The sequence below is a fragment of the Schistocerca americana genome, chromosome 5 (genome assembly GCF_021461395.2).
Source record: "Schistocerca americana isolate TAMUIC-IGC-003095 chromosome 5, iqSchAmer2.1, whole genome shotgun sequence".
NCBI classification, from domain to species: domain Eukaryota; kingdom Metazoa; phylum Arthropoda; class Insecta; order Orthoptera; family Acrididae; genus Schistocerca; species Schistocerca americana.
Window position 1 is genome coordinate 690,302,387 of NC_060123.1, and position 19,703 is coordinate 690,322,089.

The 19,703-nt window shown below is 43.9% G+C and overlaps 1 protein-coding gene across 1 annotated transcript in view; it reads right to left on the reverse strand.

Moving 5' to 3' along the window:
• The window catches only part of LOC124616639 (UDP-glycosyltransferase UGT5-like), an 82,388-nt gene that overhangs the window by 24,884 nt on the left and 37,801 nt on the right, over positions 1-19,703 (reverse strand). The window contains exon 4 of the mRNA XM_047144966.1: positions 13,227-13,449. Within this exon, the coding sequence (XP_047000922.1) occupies positions 13,227-13,449 (223 nt within the window). The remainder of the gene's footprint in view (positions 1-13,226; positions 13,450-19,703) is intronic.

Here is a 19,703-nt window from a genome sequence, read left to right on the forward strand (position 1 = left end):
CTCTTAAAGATTTTAGAAAAAACCAAATTAGAATTTTAAGGCAAGCGACCACAATCCCTGATGAGGGCCTTACACTCCAAGAATGACAATAAATTAAGAATTGTTTAAGAACTCGCTGCAATTTACAATTTACAGGTATTGAAATATTAAAGGTAAGTCGCCACAAACGCAGCAGAAGGCATCAGACGCCAGGTATGGCAGTAAATAAAGTTTTAAGGCTTACTGCAAGCGACCACAATCACGGCTGAAGGCCTTACATGCCAGTAATGGTAGTAATATAAAAAATTTAGAAACCTCCTGTAACACAGAAAATACAATAGCCAAGGTTAATTTCTTTTTAAAAAAAGCAAATGATCACGAAACGGGTGAAATAAGGTGATAGTAAACTTTGTAACACAACCCTTAACATCCGCTGCACACTACACTGCTAGATGTATTCCAGAAGGCGACCAGAACTATTAACTAGACATATATAACCTTTAATGTAGGCGTTACAAGATATTGTAATAAATAATACAACAATAAAACACAAGGACCAGTACATAAGTTCCTTAAAGGGTACTGGGGCAGATTACACCCAAAGAAGGCGTGGACTGAAGGAGCGTTACACTGAGCTACTGGCCATCAGACCTCCTTTCTAGAACACACATGTCTTACAAGAACCAAGGGGCCACAGATGGTGCTCCATGAATCGACCTCTGAGCAGGTCCGGCAACAAACACCTTCGCGAGCGATGAGATAGGCAGCCAAGAGTTGCATTCACTTCACAAGATGGTAACTCAGACTAGTGGCAGCCTAACGAATGACTAATGATAATCTTGCTGAAGCTACCTGACGTCCAATAAACCAAATGCAACGATGGAACAATACGCCAAAGCCAGAACCGGCGGTCTGCATTACTTCCCCAGAATACTGCGTTAGAGCGCCCAGAGCGAGAAAGGAACCACTACCACCAGAGTAGAAGAATCTCCAACCGATCTACAAGCAAGAAAGCTGTCAAAACTACACGCCTTAAGTGACAGCAGCGGCAAGGCGAGGAAACGTACACTGCCGTTACATACACTAACCCCCTAGGGCAGGGAACTAGGGCGTCAGCGGCCACCAGGCAAGAAAAATTACCGCTGGTTGAACTTAACAAATTGTAACAAGTTGAACGCAGTAAATAATAATTATAAGTCGAGGAAAGCTAATCAGGTCCGCCTTCCCCAAGCACCCCACTTGCTGCTCTTCGCCTCGGCGACACTACGAGCAGCAACACGAACCCAAGTCACTGGAAAATCGCAAGATATCACAATGGTGGAGGTTTCTCTACTCGGATTGAAATGCACTCATCTTAAAGCTTGTTTGATCCGGTTTACGACGAGGTCGTACACCCTCCCGTGAGACCCATGCGTGCCGCCAGCAGTCTCGGCGCGTTCTGGCACTGCGCGGACCTGGCTCCTCCTGAGTTCCCAATCGAACTGGCCCACTCACACGACCCGGAAAAACAATGACGGCGCCCCAAAGATAGGGCAACCGTTACTACACATCGACAATTGCCGCTGCTGCCACTAGCGGACAGACAACGCTTGCGAATCCGAGTGGTGTCAGTCAACACGAGAAGACGACAAACAACAGCAACCATGCCAACTAAACTATATCGTCTGGCCTCTAACAGAGATCGGAAACCCACAAATAGCACCAACGCGAGCTGCAGCATGTCTCAGATACGTTGATGATTGTAAAATGGAAAACATGTTTAAGTATTGATTTGTTTATTACCAGTGTGGACAATTATACCAAGAGTAAATATTTCTGAATCAAATAATTTGAGAAAATCAATAATTTTATTCTTCCAGTTGAACAAAGAGAGTGCCAGGAGCTGCTGAAATGACGGTGATGAACGGGAATGTTATACGCTGTGAATAGCCGGAAGAGCCGGTGGAGCACAAGCAAACATTTCTTACTTGAGAGGAACGATAAATGATATGGAAAGAATAGCATTACCAGCACCCATTATTTCCGTGTACTTTCAGTATGTACATACTTTCAGTATGAAAAAGGAATGTTCTGGAACATTATATTTATTTGGTCAAAAACCAGCTTTTGGCTTCTTAGGTCATCTTCAGGTAACATCGAAGTGTCGCATATACAATAAGGCTGTTTTACAGAAGGCACAACTAATAGCACCAGTTGCGTCTTTGAGAGGTTCGCCTTCTGATATGTCGTCTAAAGGACATATGGAGTTATATTGGTACGCGAGGCTGTAATGCCTTCAGCAGCATCACCAGAGATTGATGCAGTGACGAAGCCAAGGGAGAGGAAAGTGGATTCTAATACTGAGACCATCTGTTAAAAGCCGGCCGAAGTGGCCGTACGGTTCTAGGCGCTGCAGTCTGGAACCGCGAGACCGCTACGGTCGCAGGTTCAAATCCTGCCTCGGGCATGGATGTGTGTGTGATGTCCTTAGGTTAGTTAGGTTTAACTAATTCTAAGTTCTAGGGGACTGGTGACCTCAGAAGTTGAGTCCCATAGTGCTCAGAGCCATTTGAACCATCTGTTAAAATTTGGTCAACTTGGCCACATTCAGTATTATTATAGAAAGTCACAATGTTATAAATGTAAACAGGTTGTACACTGTGAACGTGATTTATGGTGTTTGTGAAAGAGGGAATGTTGCAGCCACTGAGTGGTATTCCCAGCAAATTTTAACGCGAGGCATCTGCATGTGAAAGAAGTGGCAAACTGTGATTAACTGGCTTTATAGGAGGAGTGTACAAATTTTTGCTGGGTATGGGGTCACAGGTATTTTTAGCCAGTTAGGACATACTTAATGTAAGGAATTTGAACACTCCTCAGTGCAATTTGAATAGTGTGTACGGGGATATTATTCACGTGCTTTCTTCAGCAGTTTTGCGATTCTGAGTATGGAGAGGGCTTTCAGGGCTTTGCGAACGTTGCCCTAGCGTAGACTTAAGCTTTGATATACTCTGATTAGGTTTTCTGACTGAACATCACTCCTAAGTCGATCTTCAACAGGGCATAATGGAGCCGTTGCTTTCTCTCAGTTCTACTACTGAAAGGACCCAACAGATTCAAGACACACCCTATGTGCAGGGGAGTATAGCTATATTGCATTCAAGGTCTCTTGTGTGATATAATATAGAGATGTGCAGGAAAGATAGTGTGAGTGGACATAGGAGGAGACAATACTGGATGTGTGGTTGAATCCTTGATGTCAAATGAACTAGGAAAGTCACAGCGTTTTATCGGCCACGTTTTACCCTAGATATGAAAGCTGACAGTTATTGAGTAGTACCCACCAGCATGGGTAATTTAGATTGAGTAGGAGTGGAATTATGACATATACTACTAAGTAACCTGCAAGTTTTGGACGAGGGAGAATTGGATAGAGACTTCAGGAAAGAATAGTTGATGCTAGTCTATTGACTTATCTACACTGCAGGAAGAGGTGTCGCCTGTGGAAGGACATGATGGGGAGAAGACGGAAACGTTATCAGAAGAACATGCAAGGTTGTTTACCCAGTCCATTGGCACTGATGATGTAGGATATGATTTCGACTTTGAATGAACCACCACTGTATAGAAAACCATATCGAATTCTACATCATCCACAACCAGTGATAAAGGAATTTATTGGCCAACAGCTCCATAGTGGAATTATAGAAGACAGTGCCAGTCAATGATCAGCACCGACAGTAATTGTACCAAAAAAAGAGCCACGTAAGGCATACCCAGTACATAACGCCAAAGAAACACTAGATAACTGAGGAAAATTCCGTTACTTTATGATCATAGTTTTGTGGGGTGGGCACCATACTATAGAGATAGCCCTAGAGTATCGACCCAAGACATCCAGCACTTAACATCACAGGACACTAGGTGTCCTGGAACAATGTCGTTACTTTAAGACCATAGACTTGCTGAATAGGTACTATTCGATAGAGATAAGATCAAACGATCGACCCAAAACTGTGTTTATGGTTCCATCCGATCACATTTAGCACCAGCGAATGCCATTCTGGTTAAAGAATGCGCCAGCGACATTCAAGTACCTGTTGGACAAGTATACTACATGGTATGAAACTAAAACAATGTTTGGTGTTCCTGAAGGATATTATAGTCGTCTCTGAGGACATCCAGAAACACATAGCATGATTATGTGACGTACTTAGTCGATAACAAGTGGTATGACTAGCGTATAGTTCAGTAAAGTGTTACTTTGTGCTAAAAGAGCTTCGTTATTTAGGCCATATCATCGGTCAGGATGGAATGTGAACCAACCCTCAGCCTGCATAAGTCATACAGGAAATCCAGGTCAGACACCTAAAACAGTGGAAGATTTACAATCTTGGCCGGGGATAGCTAATTATTATAAAAAGTTCTTGCCAAATTTTTCTGAAGAAGAGGCTGAAGTTTCAATGGACTCTGAAGTGTGAATTAGTCTTAGTATGATTAAAGGATTTGGATCACTGGTCCTGCCCTCACTTCCTGGATTATGAGAAATAATGAATTTTTTATTTGGTAATTCATTTCCTCTCCTAAAGACCTATTCAAAAATGTATCACAGTGTACCATTCACTCAAACACAACGTTATTAATTACATAACACAACATTGACGTTGAGCCCCGGATCACAAACTGGTCCACTTACTGGAGTTGTCAGGAAACAAATGGAAACCAAGTAAAAACATAACACAAAATTGACTCTGGCTCCCCTGTACCATTGTCCAGGAGTAGGTGCTCCAAGTGGTGACCCTGCACACCGAGACACTGGTGCACTCGTTGAATGAAAGAATTATTTAGTGCTTCCAGTGTTGCCTGCTGAGGAGAATTACAAGCAAGCATGATACGTTCCTGCACGTCCTCTGGAATTGTTGGACTATCGCGATAGGCAACGTCTTTAATGCATCCCCAAAGAAAAAGTCCAGAGGATTTAAACCAGGAGACTTAGCAGGCCAAGTAACTGTTCCTCCTCGACCAATCAACCTGGCAGGATACCTTCGATTCAGAACACGACGTGCACGCAAGGCATTATGTGCTGGACATCCATCATGTTGATTCCACATAAGCATTCTGGTTCTGAGCGGCAGTTCATCCAAAAGAGGAGGAGGAATTCACCTGGGGAAGTTGGCTTACGCTGTGCCGTTTAGACTACCATCGACGAAACACGGCCCAATAATTGTAGTATTAAGCATACCACACCAGACGTTAACTCTCCATTGACGCTGATGTTCCACCTGTCTAAGCCATCATGGGTTGTCGCTGGACCAATAATGCATGTTCCTTCCATTTACCTGCCTTTGCTTGAGAAGGAACATTTATCGGTAAACAAAAAATTGTAGAAGTTCGGGTTGGTGAGGATTTGCTGCTGTGCCCACTGACAGAACTGTACACGGTTCTGGAAATCATTCACATGCAATTCTTGATGCGGGTGTATGTGGTAAGGATGGAACCGGTGGCGTGTAAGAATACGAAGTGCACTGGTTTTAGGAATGCCAATCTCATGTTCAAACTGTCGTGTGCTCGCATGTGGATTCATAGCAACGGAAGCGAGAACAGTAGCTTCGGCAGCTTCGTCTGTGAGAGTGCTGCGAGGATTGCGTTGTCGTAGATTGAAACTCCTCGTTTCCTGAAACGTCGCAACAAGACGAGAAAACATCCGTCGGGAAGGTGGGTTCTCGTCAGGATATCGGTCTCTCACAGTTCCGCTGCCCGAGTAGCATTTCGCCTACCTTCAACAACAACAATAAAAGAAACGTTATGTCGATGCAGTTTGTAGGAAGGACAGCCTTTACTGCATGCCTACTCTACACACCAGTATCTAAAAGGACTAAACTGCAGTACTAAATGTACCCGTATATAAAAAAGCAGTATTGCAATTACTGTTCTGCTAACTTACATTCTCCATAGATTAGTACCATTTCTACCTTCTCTTCGTTGGTGAACATTCTACTCACGCAACTCTACAACTGACGTTGGTTGGCGGAATGACGGGTGTGGATTCTACTTATGTTTACATTTGTCCTCTGTCAACGTTAGCACGTGGATGTGTTTCATTACCCCGAGTACCTGCACTAAGCGCTTGCAGCGTGTTATGTAATTAATAACGTTGTGTTTCAGTGAATGGTGAAGAGGTCTTTAGGAGAGGGAATGAATTACTGAATAAAAAATTCAGGGTGTCATTTAAAAAAGTCATACCGCTGTTCATATCTTTATAAAAAACAAAGCTACAAGGAAGGCAATCATGCTGATGTCCCCCTGACGGCTAAAGAACATTTTCTTGAAACATTTTGTAATTTGCATCTGGACAAACAGTTATATCGTGTGGTCAAGATAAATGGAACACCCTGTATAAAAAAAACTGTATACAGTGCGTGCAATGAGCTGCACTGATTCTACAGCAGATTCCATTGCAAACGTTCCCTGTGGGCAGTGGCCGCTCCAAATGATCAGTATGAACATTTTTGTAACGTTTGCACAGACAATGGCATAGAATCGGTACGCTTTGAGTATAATCTATCAGTTTTCACGATTTCTGTCCACGATTGTGGCACCGAAACAGAAAGCAGGAACAGTAGCTTATGCGATAGGTAACCACTGGTTATTGAAATTCTAAAAGCTGGTGACCATCATATCATGGGACTAGTTTCATGTCTGACCTGATGCAATAATGTTGACTTCTGCGAATCAGGAAACTGTTGTCCAGTGTACTGCATGTGCAAGCCAATAAGAAGACAGGGAGGACGCACAGAACGATACTAAAGTTTTTAAGTTATTATGTGTGCTAGCGAACTGTAAGTCAAAGGTAAACGAGAATATTAGGTTGTTTTTGAATGAAACTTGTCATACACTTTTGGACTGTGTAAAGCATGCTCTGGAGAAGACGTATCTTCCGTACAGAATTTTGCTAAGAAACTGAAGACTATATGGTTCCAGGTTCACAATATGAATAGGAAGGCCATGGAGCGGCGGGAGGGTACGTAAAAAGGGAAAACGAAGTTACCCAAGTATCACACTGGACAATGGGCTATGCTGACTAACTCCTATGTATCGAGAAAAGAAACCAAGAAATTTCTTACATGCTTCCAGAAGCCTTGTCAAGTAATTGAAATGACATCTCCAGTCAATATAAAGCTTCACTTACCAACGCACACCATGTTGTGCATGTAGGAATTGTTTGTCCAATTAAGAGCACTCCTGAAGTGGTACGCATGCATATGCCCTACGATCACGGGATGACCTTGTAAAGTAACTGTTGGTTTACCTTCGTTTCTAAGACGCAATATGTATATGAATCTTATCTGCGTTTTCTTTCTTATTAGTTACTGAGAAAGAGTATAGCGTAAACTTTACGCAATTAATTAGTTTGTTTCGGAAATGTAGTGCATTATATTATTTTTTGAAATGTGTATTTTGTGTAAAAGTAGTTCTCTATCCAGTGCAGACTTGTAGGAAATAGTTTGTTATTGAATGCAAATGAGTACGTGTGTGTGTTAGCCTTCAATACTTAGCTTCAGACAGATTCTTTTCTGAAGTGTGTTGTTGCTGGGGCGATTTATTTATTGAAGGTAATGGAGAAACCCTGAGGAAATTCCTATGACAGAGTAGACGAGGTTCTGCTGACAGCACAACATAAGAAGTCTCACACATGCTTACACTTTCAGAGTTGCTACAGAATGGACCATGCGAATTACCGTCTCCCCCACAAAACTATTACATACCGTAATGAGGTCATGTAAGCCCAACCTTTTCCAGGCCGAGAAATCTGCATTCGTGTCCAAGACAGATAATTGCAGGAAAAACAAGTTCATCCAAAAAACTGGGTCTCATTGGCTCTTTTTCAGTATCAGAGCCCTGAGCCATCATCGGTACCTGTTTCAACCAAGGACGACTTGGTAGCACGTAGCACTTAGAACTGCAAGGTCAAGGGTTGCAGACCAATGGCACGAGTTGCGATATTACTGGACCTACCTTCTGACTACCCACCACCATCTCTGTAGTCACAGCCGTGAACACAACTTACTCACTTACATTCCTACCACACCCCACGTTTGAAATGTTGCGTAAAGAAAACAATGTTTATCTAAATAATACCCAATACCTGTCCCTGCTAGACTGGATGGACGAGGTGCATGCCGCCCAGAATATCCACATATCACCTGACCATCTTCTGGGACCAAGCGTCAGCACCGGTTGCTCACAGGTGAAGCAACCACGACAGCCACATTCATCATGTTAATGAAAACAGCCATCGCTGAATGCTACTTCAAGTTTAGGGGGGACCAAATGCCACCTTTATCATCCTCTAACCTGCGGATTCATACTGGGAACATCGACATGAGTAAGGAAATGAGTGAAGTGTCGTTGAACTGAAGTGAGACAATGCAGAGAAAAGAAACAACGACACAGCATACGAGCCCAAGAAGGTGGACCAGTCGAAACAGTGTTAATATAAAAGACGAAACAAAGACATCTGCTGGCGAACTTACAACTTATACATCGAATTAATGTTTTGTAAAATACGATCACTTTGTTGTAACCATACTGTAACCACTCAGTCCGGTGGACCGAATTACTCCACGAAGAGAGGAGTGTAGTGGTGGCGGCAGAGGCTGGGAAGCGATGCCAAAACGCGAACACTCGCCAGCATGGGCGAGCTCAGCACTTACGCCATTCCAGCAGCTCTGCAATCACGACCCATTCGTCAGGGCAATATCGAATGTTCTGAGACATTTCGATTATGCTTGATGAGCCGCATGTGTGACTTCAAGGAGACTTGCCTTGTCCAGTACACTAATGTCCATTAAAATTGCTACACCAAGAAGAAATGCAGATAACAAACGGGTATTCATTGGACAAATATATTATACTACAACTGACATGTGATTACATTTTCACGCAGTTTGGGTGCATAGATCTTGAGAAATCAGTACCCAGAACAACCACCTCTGATCGTAATAACGGCGTTGATACGCCTGGGCATTGAGTCAAACAGAGCTTGGATGGCGTGTGCACGTACAGCTTCACCACGATACCACAGTTCATCAAGAGTAGTGACTGGCGTATTGTGACGAGCCAGTTGCTCGGCCACCATTGACGAGACGTTTTCAGTTGGTGAGAGATCTGTAGAATGTGCTGGCCAGGGTAGCAGTCGAACATTTTCTGTATCCAGAAAGGCCCGTACAGGACCTGCAACATGCGGTCGTGCATTATCCTGCTGAAATGTAGTGTTTCGCAGGGATAGAATGAAGGGTAGAGCCACAGGTCATAACACATCTGAAATGTAACGTCCACTGTTCAAAGTGCCGACAGTGCAAACAAGAGGTGACCGAGACGTGTAACCAATGGCACCCATACCATCACGCCGGGTGATACACCAGTATGGCGATGACGAATACAGGCATCCAATGTCTGTTCACCGCGATGTCGCCAAACACTGATGCGAACAACATGATGCTGTAAACAGCGTCAAGGGTAACCGCAGCCATGCTCTCCGAGCTGATAGTCCATGCTGCTGCAATCGTCGTCGAACTGTTCGTGCAGATGGTTGTTGTCTTGCAAATGTACCCATCTGTTGACTCAGTGATCGAGACGTGTCTGCACAATCCGTTACAGCAATGCGGATAAGATGCCTGTCATCTCGACTGCTAGTGACACGAGGCCGCTGGGATCCAGCACGGCGTTCCGTATTACCCTCCTGAACCCACCGATTCCGTAATCTGCTAACAGTAATTGGATCTCGACCAATGCGAGCAGCAATGTTGCGATACGATAAACCGCAATCGCGATAGGCTACAATCCGACCTTTATCAAAAGCGGAAACGTGATGGTGCGCATTTCTGCTCCTTACACGAGCCATCATAACAACGTTTCACCAGGCAACGCCTGTCAACTGCTGTTTGTGTATGAGAAATCGGTTGGAAACTTTCCTTATGTCAACACGTTGTAGGTGTCGGCGACCGGCGCCAACCTTGTGTGAATGCTCTGAAAAGCTAATCATTTGCATATCACAGCATCTTCTTCCTGTCGGTTAGATTTCGCGTCTGTAGCACGTCATTAACATCGAGCATAGATTTAAGTGTCAGGAAGCCGTTTCTGAAAATATTTGTATGGAGTGTACCCATGTATGGAAGTGAAACATGGACGATAACTAGTTTGGACAAGAAGAGAATAGAAGCTTTAGAAATGTGGTGCTACAGAAGAATGCTGAAGATAAGGTGGGTAGATCATGTAACTAATGAGGAGGTATTGAGTAGGATTGGGGAGAAGAGAAGTTTGTGGCACAACTTGACTAGAAGAAGGGATCGGTTGGTAGGACATGTTTTGAGGCATCAAGGGATCACCAATTTAGTATTGGAGGGCACCGTGGAGGGTAAAAATCGTAGAGGGAGACCAAGAGATGAATACACTAAGCAGATTCAGAAGGATGTAGGTTGCAGTAAGTACTGGGAGATGAAGAAGCTTGCACAGGATAGAGTAGCATGGAGAGCTGCATCAAACCAGTCTCAGGACTGAAGACCACAACAACAACAACAGCACGTCATCGTCGTGGTGTAGCAATTTTAATTGCCAGTAGTGTATAAAAGCAGATTGTCAAGCTAGGCTGGCAATGTCGAAACATTTGTACTTGCAGTGTGTGTCGGTCTTCACCATGAGACTGTCGACGCCTGTCCATCATAACGTCAGGACCTCCTGCTGGCTGGAGTCCAGCCACAGCCTGGATGGATTTGGGGACGAGTCATCATCCTCTCAGCTGTAGGCATCGGGGGCAGCCAGCGTTGCTAGTGCATCCGAATCGACAGTCCGGGTCTGACCCTGAGCCACCGTTGTCCATCGCGGAGGCCTCGTACTGGCCTATTCCGACCGCAGTCACGGGAGCAGGACCGTGCCTACAGACATTGCACGAGGCCAAACGATGCACAGATGGGAAATTCACCCCTGCGCAGCGTTGACGATGCGCTGACGCTGCCCCCCTCCCCCTCACCTGACGTCGCGGTCTGGATTGTCTACCTCCCCCACCATCCACTTCCTCTGGACACTGGAGCGGTTCCTCCCCAACCTAGAAGTCAATATAATCGTCAACACTGGCCGCCTATATTTTCTGTATCTACCCACCACCTCCACCAGTGAATCATTCTCCCCCACATCAAAGTCTACAGCTTTACACAGAAGTAAAATTTTTATTTCTGAACTCAATTTCAAACATAAAATAATAATAACTGCTTGATTAAAGGCTCTGGAACGAATACAATTCGGGTGTGTATACGCGAAAGTGAAAAGTGAATGATGGAAAAGTGTTATCACTAGGGCTCTGTTAGAGCTATTCGCAAAACTTTCGGGACTATTGGCCTTTGGCTTTTTTATTACTTTTGAACACTCTGTATTAGCCGTCCCTTAGGGTAATGTACATATGGGCCTCAGTAGCAGCAGCTTACCGCTTTTGGTTCTTCTTTGAATATCAAAATGGTTCAAATGTCTCTAAGCACTATGGGACTTAACATCTGAGGTCATCAGTCCCCTAGAACTTAGAACGACTTAAACCTAACTAACCTAAGGACATCACACACATCCATGTCCGAGGCAGGATTCGAACCTGCGACCGTAGCAGTCGCGCGGTTCCGGACTGAAGCGCCTAGAACCGCTTGGCCACCGCGGCCGGCTTCTTTGTGTATCAGATTATATTTTAGTATGGCACAAAACTTGTGATTACAACATTGATATGAAATTTTTCCAATAAATTAACTGAACAAAAGCTATTCATATACTGAACTTCTTTTAAATCTTAACGTAAATCACGTTTATTTTCTACGTACGCTATGTGATCAAAAGTATCTGGATACCTGGCTGAAAATGACTTACAAGTTCATGGCGCCCTCCATCGGTGATGCTGGAATTCAATACGGTGTTGGCCCACTCTTAGCGCTGATGACAGCTTCGACTCTCACAGGCATATGTTCAATCAGGTGCTGGAAAGTTTCTTGAGGAATGGCAGCGGATTCTTGAGGGAGTCCTGCATTGAGGAGAGGTATCCATGTCAGCCGGTGAGGACTGGCATGAAGTCGGCCTTCCAAAACACCCCAGAAGTGTTCTATAGGATTCAGGTCAGGACTCTGTGCAGGCCAGTCCATTACATGCATGTTATTGTCGTGTAACAGCCACAGGCTGTGCATGATGAACAGGTGCTCGATCGTGTTGAAAGATTCAATCGCCATCCCCGAATTGCTCTTCAACAGCGCCAAGCAAGAACGTGCTTAAAATATCAATGCAGGCCTGTGCTGTGATAGTGATACGCAAAACATCAAGAGGTGCAAGCCCCCTCCATGGAAAACACGACCACACCATAACACCAACGCCTCCGAATTTTACTGTTTGCACTGGACTTTCTGGCAGATGACGTTCACTGGACATTAGCCACACCCACACCGTGCCATAGGATCGCCACATTGTGTACCGCGATTCGTCACTCCACATAACGTTTTTCCACTGTTCAGTCATCCAATTTTTACACTCCTTACATCAACCGAGGCGTCGTTTGGCACTTACCGGCGTAATATGTGGCTTATGAGCACCCGCTCGAGCATGAAATCCAAGTTTTCTCACCTGGCGCCTAACTATCGTAGTACCTGCAGTGGATCCTGAAGCAGTCTGGAATTCCTGTGTGATGGTCTGGATAGATGTCTGCCTATTACACATTACGACCCTCTTCAACTGTCGGCGGCTTCTGTCAGTCAACAGACGAGGTCGGCCTGTACACTTTTGCACTGTACGTGTCCCTTCACGCTTCCGCTTCACTATCATATCGGAAACAGCGATCTAGGGATGTTTAGGAGAGTGGAAATCATCTCGCGTACATCCGATCACCTGACCACGTTGGAATTCCCTGAGTTCCGCGGAGCGCCCCATTCTGCTCTCTCACTATATCTAATGACTACTGAGGTCGCTGATAAGGAGTACCTGGCAGTAGGTGGCAGCACAATGCAATTAATATGAAAAGGTATGTTTTTGGATGTGTCCGGATACTTTTGATCACATACTGTGTCACCTGATCTCATCACTGAATTCTGCATATGCAGGTTTTGCAGAAACTGTCGCTGTATCTAACTGGTCATTAGGAATTATCTCGAAAGTGAAGAACAGCGCTCCCGCTTCAGTTACTATGCTCGAGGAAAAGCAACATTGATAGCTGTACACAGAGAAGTTTTCTCACACGGCTTGTTACTTACTGAGCACGTCGTTCTGCGGGAACCATGAGCGGGCCATCACGTTGGGCGGTAGCGGAGGCAGGGAGGCGGCGTTCACCTTCCACAGGACTCGCTGGGGCAGCTCAGAAAACACGTCCAGCAGGGCACGCAGCTTCTCCTTGGCGAAGGACTCGCACTGGATCATCGATCCCAGACTGAAGAAGATGGCACCTTGTGGGCTGCCGTCCAGGAACATCTTCACATCCTAGTTACCAATGAAAGAAAGATGAGTATTCTACCTTTATCACATCCAATGATTAGCTAAAACAACTATCTGTGGTAAGAACAGACTTTTTTTAACCTGCTTGTAACAGAAATTCTACGTAATTTTTTTCTGTATGGCACCATTATACCATGGAACTCCTTCCACAACAAAAAGGTAGCCATTTGGTGTGCAGCGTAACTTAAATGAAACTATCAACATGATCAGTCTTCTGATGAAGAACTTGTGGGTTCCATACCGGTCGTGCCACTGCTTGTACTCATTAAGTCACACTATTAATTGTGACTGGTGGTTCTTTCTTCCCTATTGTAAGAACTGACCTGTATCTTTACACAGCTGTACTCTCTCCACGTCAGTTTTCCATAGAGTTATTCATTAATAGGATATTTTTAATTTCCACAGCGGGTATTCTAACAACAATGAGCCGTGATAAAATTTGCTGTTTTGAAGAGCGCGCCGCAGCGCGTGGTGTAAAGCAGTCGCCCTCCGTTTCTGGCGGTGGCGCCGCTGTGGCAATCGCAGCTTTGGTGTCTCCCCCTGGTGGAAGAGGGGAAAGGTTGCCTGTTCATGTGCATTTATGGGGCGCTATGAGCTTGGCAGGACCCCCCTTCCATCCTGTGTTTTCTCCCCGCCTACCCTCTCCCTATCTCCTTTCTCCCCCCCCCCCCAGTCCTTTTGTTCTCCCCTCCTCTGCCTTCCCCACTCCCTGGCACGTCTGCTCAGCACCCCCCACCCCTCTTATGGATCCTCATCTTCCATTGGATCCTTCCCCCCTCCCCCTTCACTTTTCCTCTCCTTCCCCCCCCCCTTTTTTCCCGTCATCTGACCAGTTTCCCCCCACCTGCTCTCGGGTGTGGTATGTCATATTTGTGCCGAGCCGTGTTTCAGTGAGTGTTCAGTGTTGTGCGTCTTTCCACAGTGTTGGGAACAGACATCATGCTGTCGCTGGGTGTGCATTTTATATCTCTTGCGAACAGAACCCAGACTGTCGCCGTGTTTTTTAATTGTCTGTCTATTATTTTTCTGCTCCCTGTGTATTTTATTAGCATCATCAACCCTGTGTTTTATGTTTTAAGCTCCAGAATTTTCTACCATTTTACCTTTAAGTCACTGATTTTATCGCCAACTGTTATTATTTTTTTATTATCTTCATCTTTTTAAAACAAATTATGTAGGCTGAAGAGCGGCGTAATAAGCTGCTGCCAGCCCGCCCCCTTTAGGGGGAATCGAAACTCAATAAAGGAAAAAAAAAAACTTAGCAGGAGGTCAGTCGTCAGCTAGGGGCGAGTCTGGTGACTTGGTTAGCCGGGTCAGTGTGGGGCAGTTACTGTCTGTTTGTCGTCCGGAGTGCTAGTATGTGTTAGGCCGCCAGTCTGATCGAGCCTGTTCAGGCAGTCGACATTGGCGGTTGGATTGATCTGTAGGTCGGTGTCTTCCCGGGGCAGGGATGTCGGGTAGCCTGAGGGCATGTTTCCTCTGCAGGCGTGGGTCCGACCGAGTGTATCGCTTAGTCAATGTCGGTCTGCCGTCTGGAGTGCCAGCATGTCTGTCGTTCGGATCAACCTTAAGGCCGTTTGCATCGATCGGTTGGTCGGTCGCGCACTGAGGCACAAGATGCCTTGTCCGGCTTGAGCGTCGGCGTATGCGAGGTCGCCACGTGGCAGCCAGTGGGCCGCGCCGTATAGCGAGGGGTAGTGGCTTCGCGGCCGACAAGAGTGCAACAGGAGTCAACCCACGACATCGGTCTGGCCGGCGCGAGCTGCGACGCCGTGAGACGGGAGATCGGCGCGCCTTCCTGCGTCCGTTGAAGCGGCTGGCAGCGGACGGGTCGGGAGAGCGATTTGGAGGTGCTGCGCCAGGTCTTCGCCAGACATCGCCGTTTATTAGAAGTTTAGTGATTGCTGATATGTTGTTTCATTTACCTGTTAAATTCTACTTGCTTTCTTGGTCAGTCTCTCTCGTCCCCAGCTTGCTCGCCTGTCTTTCGTCCGCATTTGTTAGGAAGTTAGTGTCTGTCTGTCTGTCGGTCGCTGTCATGTTTGTCGGATTCGGTGTTAACGAATTTGTAGAATTAAGGTGTAAAGGCCGAATTGCTGAAATATGTTTTTATCTTGCCTATCATCTTGCGAGCCGGTATATGTGTAATGTAGAGCATGTTGTACATTTTATGTAAGTTTGAATTTCATGGGTTTTATTTAAATAGTCATTTTTATAAAGTTGCCACCCTTCCACCGTAAGAGTCCTTTTAAAAACAAATTGCACTTTCGGTGGCAAATCATTTCTTAGTGTGAGTGTTTGTACCATTTCCATCCCTCTTACAGGGTGCTTAGTTAATGTATTTGTGGGAGTTGTTAAAATTTTTAAAGTAATCTGGTGTGTTTCAGATTTGCACCAGTGTAGTCTTTCAGAGGTTGTTGTGAGCGGTCGTGACTACGGCCGTGTTGAAAGGGAGCGGCAAGCTTCTCAGCCCGAAGGCTCATACTGTCAATACTGTTCTTTCAGCCTCTAAATAAAATTGTAACTTGATATTTCGAGGGTGCTTTTCTGCTTATAAATTTTAAATCTGTCTTTGAAATGGCTTTTACGAATAAAATTCCCATTTGTTAAAGGTAATTTCATTTTCATCAGTTACTCCCTGGCAACTACATCCACGCTCACCTAGTGTGATTAAATGTGTTAATGTTCTTGATGAATCGCTAGTAAATAAAGTAAATTCTTTAAAAAAGATTTTGAAAGTAAATTCACGGTACAAACAATTTTTCGGAGATCAGCACTCAGTAACGTGTAAGATCTTGTAGAATTAAAATACAAGCCTAGAATCCAGTTGTAAACATGTGAGTAGAAGTGCAGTGCTGATTGTAGACCAGACCGGTTATTTTTCCAATCCCAGAAAAAAAAATAGTTCCTAAAGATGTGGCTTGCTCACATGTTGAGGCAAGACTGTCAACCATATGCATAACGTCATAGTGCTTCCTCTCTCCTTCCCTCCGTACCCTCTCATCCCCCTTCTTCTAGTGCTCTAGATCAGCAGCCATTAAAATGAACCAGCCAGTCACAGTGTGGAATCTGAGAGGCTGTTAGACTGAGGCAGCCAATTACAATGTAGCGCCCAAGCCAAGCCCTCAAGATAACTGAAGAGGGTGGTCTCTGAAAAATTATTGCCAAAATAGGTGATGTGTAAACTAAAAATGATCAAACGTACCTGAACGATCTGTCTTGTCTCATGTTCTGAAGCATTTATCCAGAAAATTAAGTAAAGGGTGTTCCTTTGAGTCTCTCCACATCTAAAATATGTAAAGCGCGCGCGCGCACACACACACACACACACACACACACACATACACACACTCACAAACATTGTTTAAGTTAAGCAGCATTTGTGAATGTCTAGTTCAATATAAGTACCCTAAATTAAATATATTATGCATCTATTTTTTTCTATGATACTTGTCAAGATCACAATATTAATTCTACACCTAAAATGTCTGCAAAAAATATCAGCAACTCAAAAATCAAATTTTTATGTTTAGTGGCACAAAGTTATTACACACACACACACACACACACACACACGCACGCACGCACGCACGCACGCGCGCGCGCGCGCGCGCGCGCAAAAGGTATACACCATGAACTTATAGGTAAAGCACGACTAGTGAACATCTGTAGGTCGATCTCTGTATCATACATGGTGTAAGAGACAACTCGCCCTCGAATTAAATATAGCCCAAAGAAATTTGGAGTATACATGTAATGAATTGCTACAGTATAATACAGAAAGTAACTGAAAGAAATAGGCAATGAGACTAACAGAAATGACGCTATTATTCAAAGACAATAATTACAATTACGGTATCGCGATTTATGATGGTTGCGTAGACATCAGAAAAGGCGAGACATCATTCTTAACACAGTGTGTGATCACAGACAGCAACGCATGCTCTGCAGTGTGCTCCCATGCTTGTCACGAGGGTGGTAAAGGAGTTTTGTTGGTAGGACAATCCATCCCACCACCAGCTGACAAGTGCTGAATGGTGGTTGGTGCATGAGGACGTACTGAACTACATTCTACGAATTCATAACACATGAGCTCGATGAGATTTAAGTCAGAGGAAGGTGCAGTCCGTTCCATTCATAAAATATTTTCTTGTCCCGAGAGCACTTCCACCTGTGCTGTTTCATATGGTTGCACATTACCGTCCATAAAAATGATGTCAGGGCTGAAGACACGACTGCAAAGGCACACATGGAGGAGCGGTACTGGGTCACAACAACCTTGGCTAGTGGGTATACTGTGTGCAAAGGTTTGGGTGTCAGTACACCCATGCATCATTATGCATCTCTGCAGTTTGCAGGGCACAATGGACCCACAAATTAAGTATTTTCACACCAAAATCGTCTCATTACTTACGAAATAGACACAGCTTGCTTATTGGCACTACTCAGTTAAATTATAGATTAGTTAATGAGTATTCTTCAAGCTTGGACCATATCTTACATTTATCCAAATAAAAGATATATATTCTATAACATTACAAAATATACAGAAGCACAGCTGCTGACCTAACTTACATCTAAGTTTGTTAAATAGTCATCTTATTTTGGGTGAACCTCATATCAAAGTCACCTTAACATTATAGTGACCCCATACTAGGGTATTAAATTTGCCTCACAGTACAAAAGTCTGTCATTTTCTGTTGCTAATGCTAAGTTATGTTGTCACACTCTGGAAACTACATCTCACTTTGATGAAATAGCACACTGAACAAAGGTAATACACATTTGTATAGGTGAGAAACGAGGGTTGCTCTGCTTTCAACTACCAACTTTCAAAGTCAGGTAAAGATTATAGTGGTGCTACATGAGGATGCTGTCCTTATCTTCCAGCACAGTAAGTTTGTCATCTTGTGCTACCACTCAGAGGAGACTACATGAAACGTGACCCCAGAATACATCACTTAGTTGAAGCGAAACTCTAAAAAAACGGCCCCATCTTACAGCAAAATTGTAACAAATTGCCTTCCATTTTACAGAAAAATTGTAACGTACTGATGTATGGGACAGTAAATCTGTAGCAAATTGCTGTGTCACAACAAAACTGAAACACACTGCCCATTACGTTGCAATAAAATTGCAACAAAACGATCCATGTTAGAGCGAAAATGTAAGAAATTGTCCTTAATGTTACAGCAAAACTATAATAAATTTACCCATGTTACAACAAACTTGTAACACACTGTGTTTTATGTTACATCAAAACTTAACAAACTGGCCCATGTTACAGTGAAATTATAACAAATTGCTGTCTGTGTTAGCGAAAAATATTAAAAAAGTTAATTATAACAAATTGCTGTCTGTGTTAGAGAGAAATATTAAAAAAGTTAACTTTGCCACAACAAAATTACAACAGATTATCTTACACTTTACACCAAAATTGTAACAAACTACCTCATGTTGCAGCAAAACTGTAACAAATTCCCCTCCATTTTACAGTGAAAATATGAGAACATAGTTTCATGTTTAGAAAAAAGATGCAACAAATTCCCTGTATAAAAGCAAAACTGGAAAAGTGTAACAACTGCCCTCCATACTACAGCAAAACTGTAAGACGTTGCCAGCCATTTTACAACAAAACTGTAACAAATTGCCCATCATGTTACAACAAAATAGTGACAAATATATCCCTGTTAGAGCGGTACTGTAATAAATTGCCGTCCACATTAAAGTAAAATTGTAACACATTGCCCATATTGCAGCAGAATTGTACCAAAATGCCCCTTCACCACCCTATTACTGCAAAACTGCAACAAATTCCTCATACATTATTGACGAAGCAAGTTTAGGCTTTTTTCAGGAAGTTGTGCCTTGTTCCAACACGCAAAATCGATTGATCAGTTAACTAAGACTTGCTCCAACAAGCAAAATGTTGAGTCACATTCATGACATCGAGTACGCAGGTCAGTTCTGTATCCTTGATATAACATGCCACGCACTCTCTACTATGACATCGTGTGCAGAACAAATCCCCGAACTTACAGACCAATTTCCTTAACATCGGTTTGCCGCAGAATTCTTGAGCATACTATAAGTTCGAATGTATTTTCTTGAGACAGAAAAGCTTTTGACCACAAACCAGCATGAATTTAAAAAGATTCATTTATACGAAACTTGGCTCCCCCTTTTCAAAGAGGATATCCTGCAAACCATGGATGACAGGTTGATTCAGCATTCCTAGG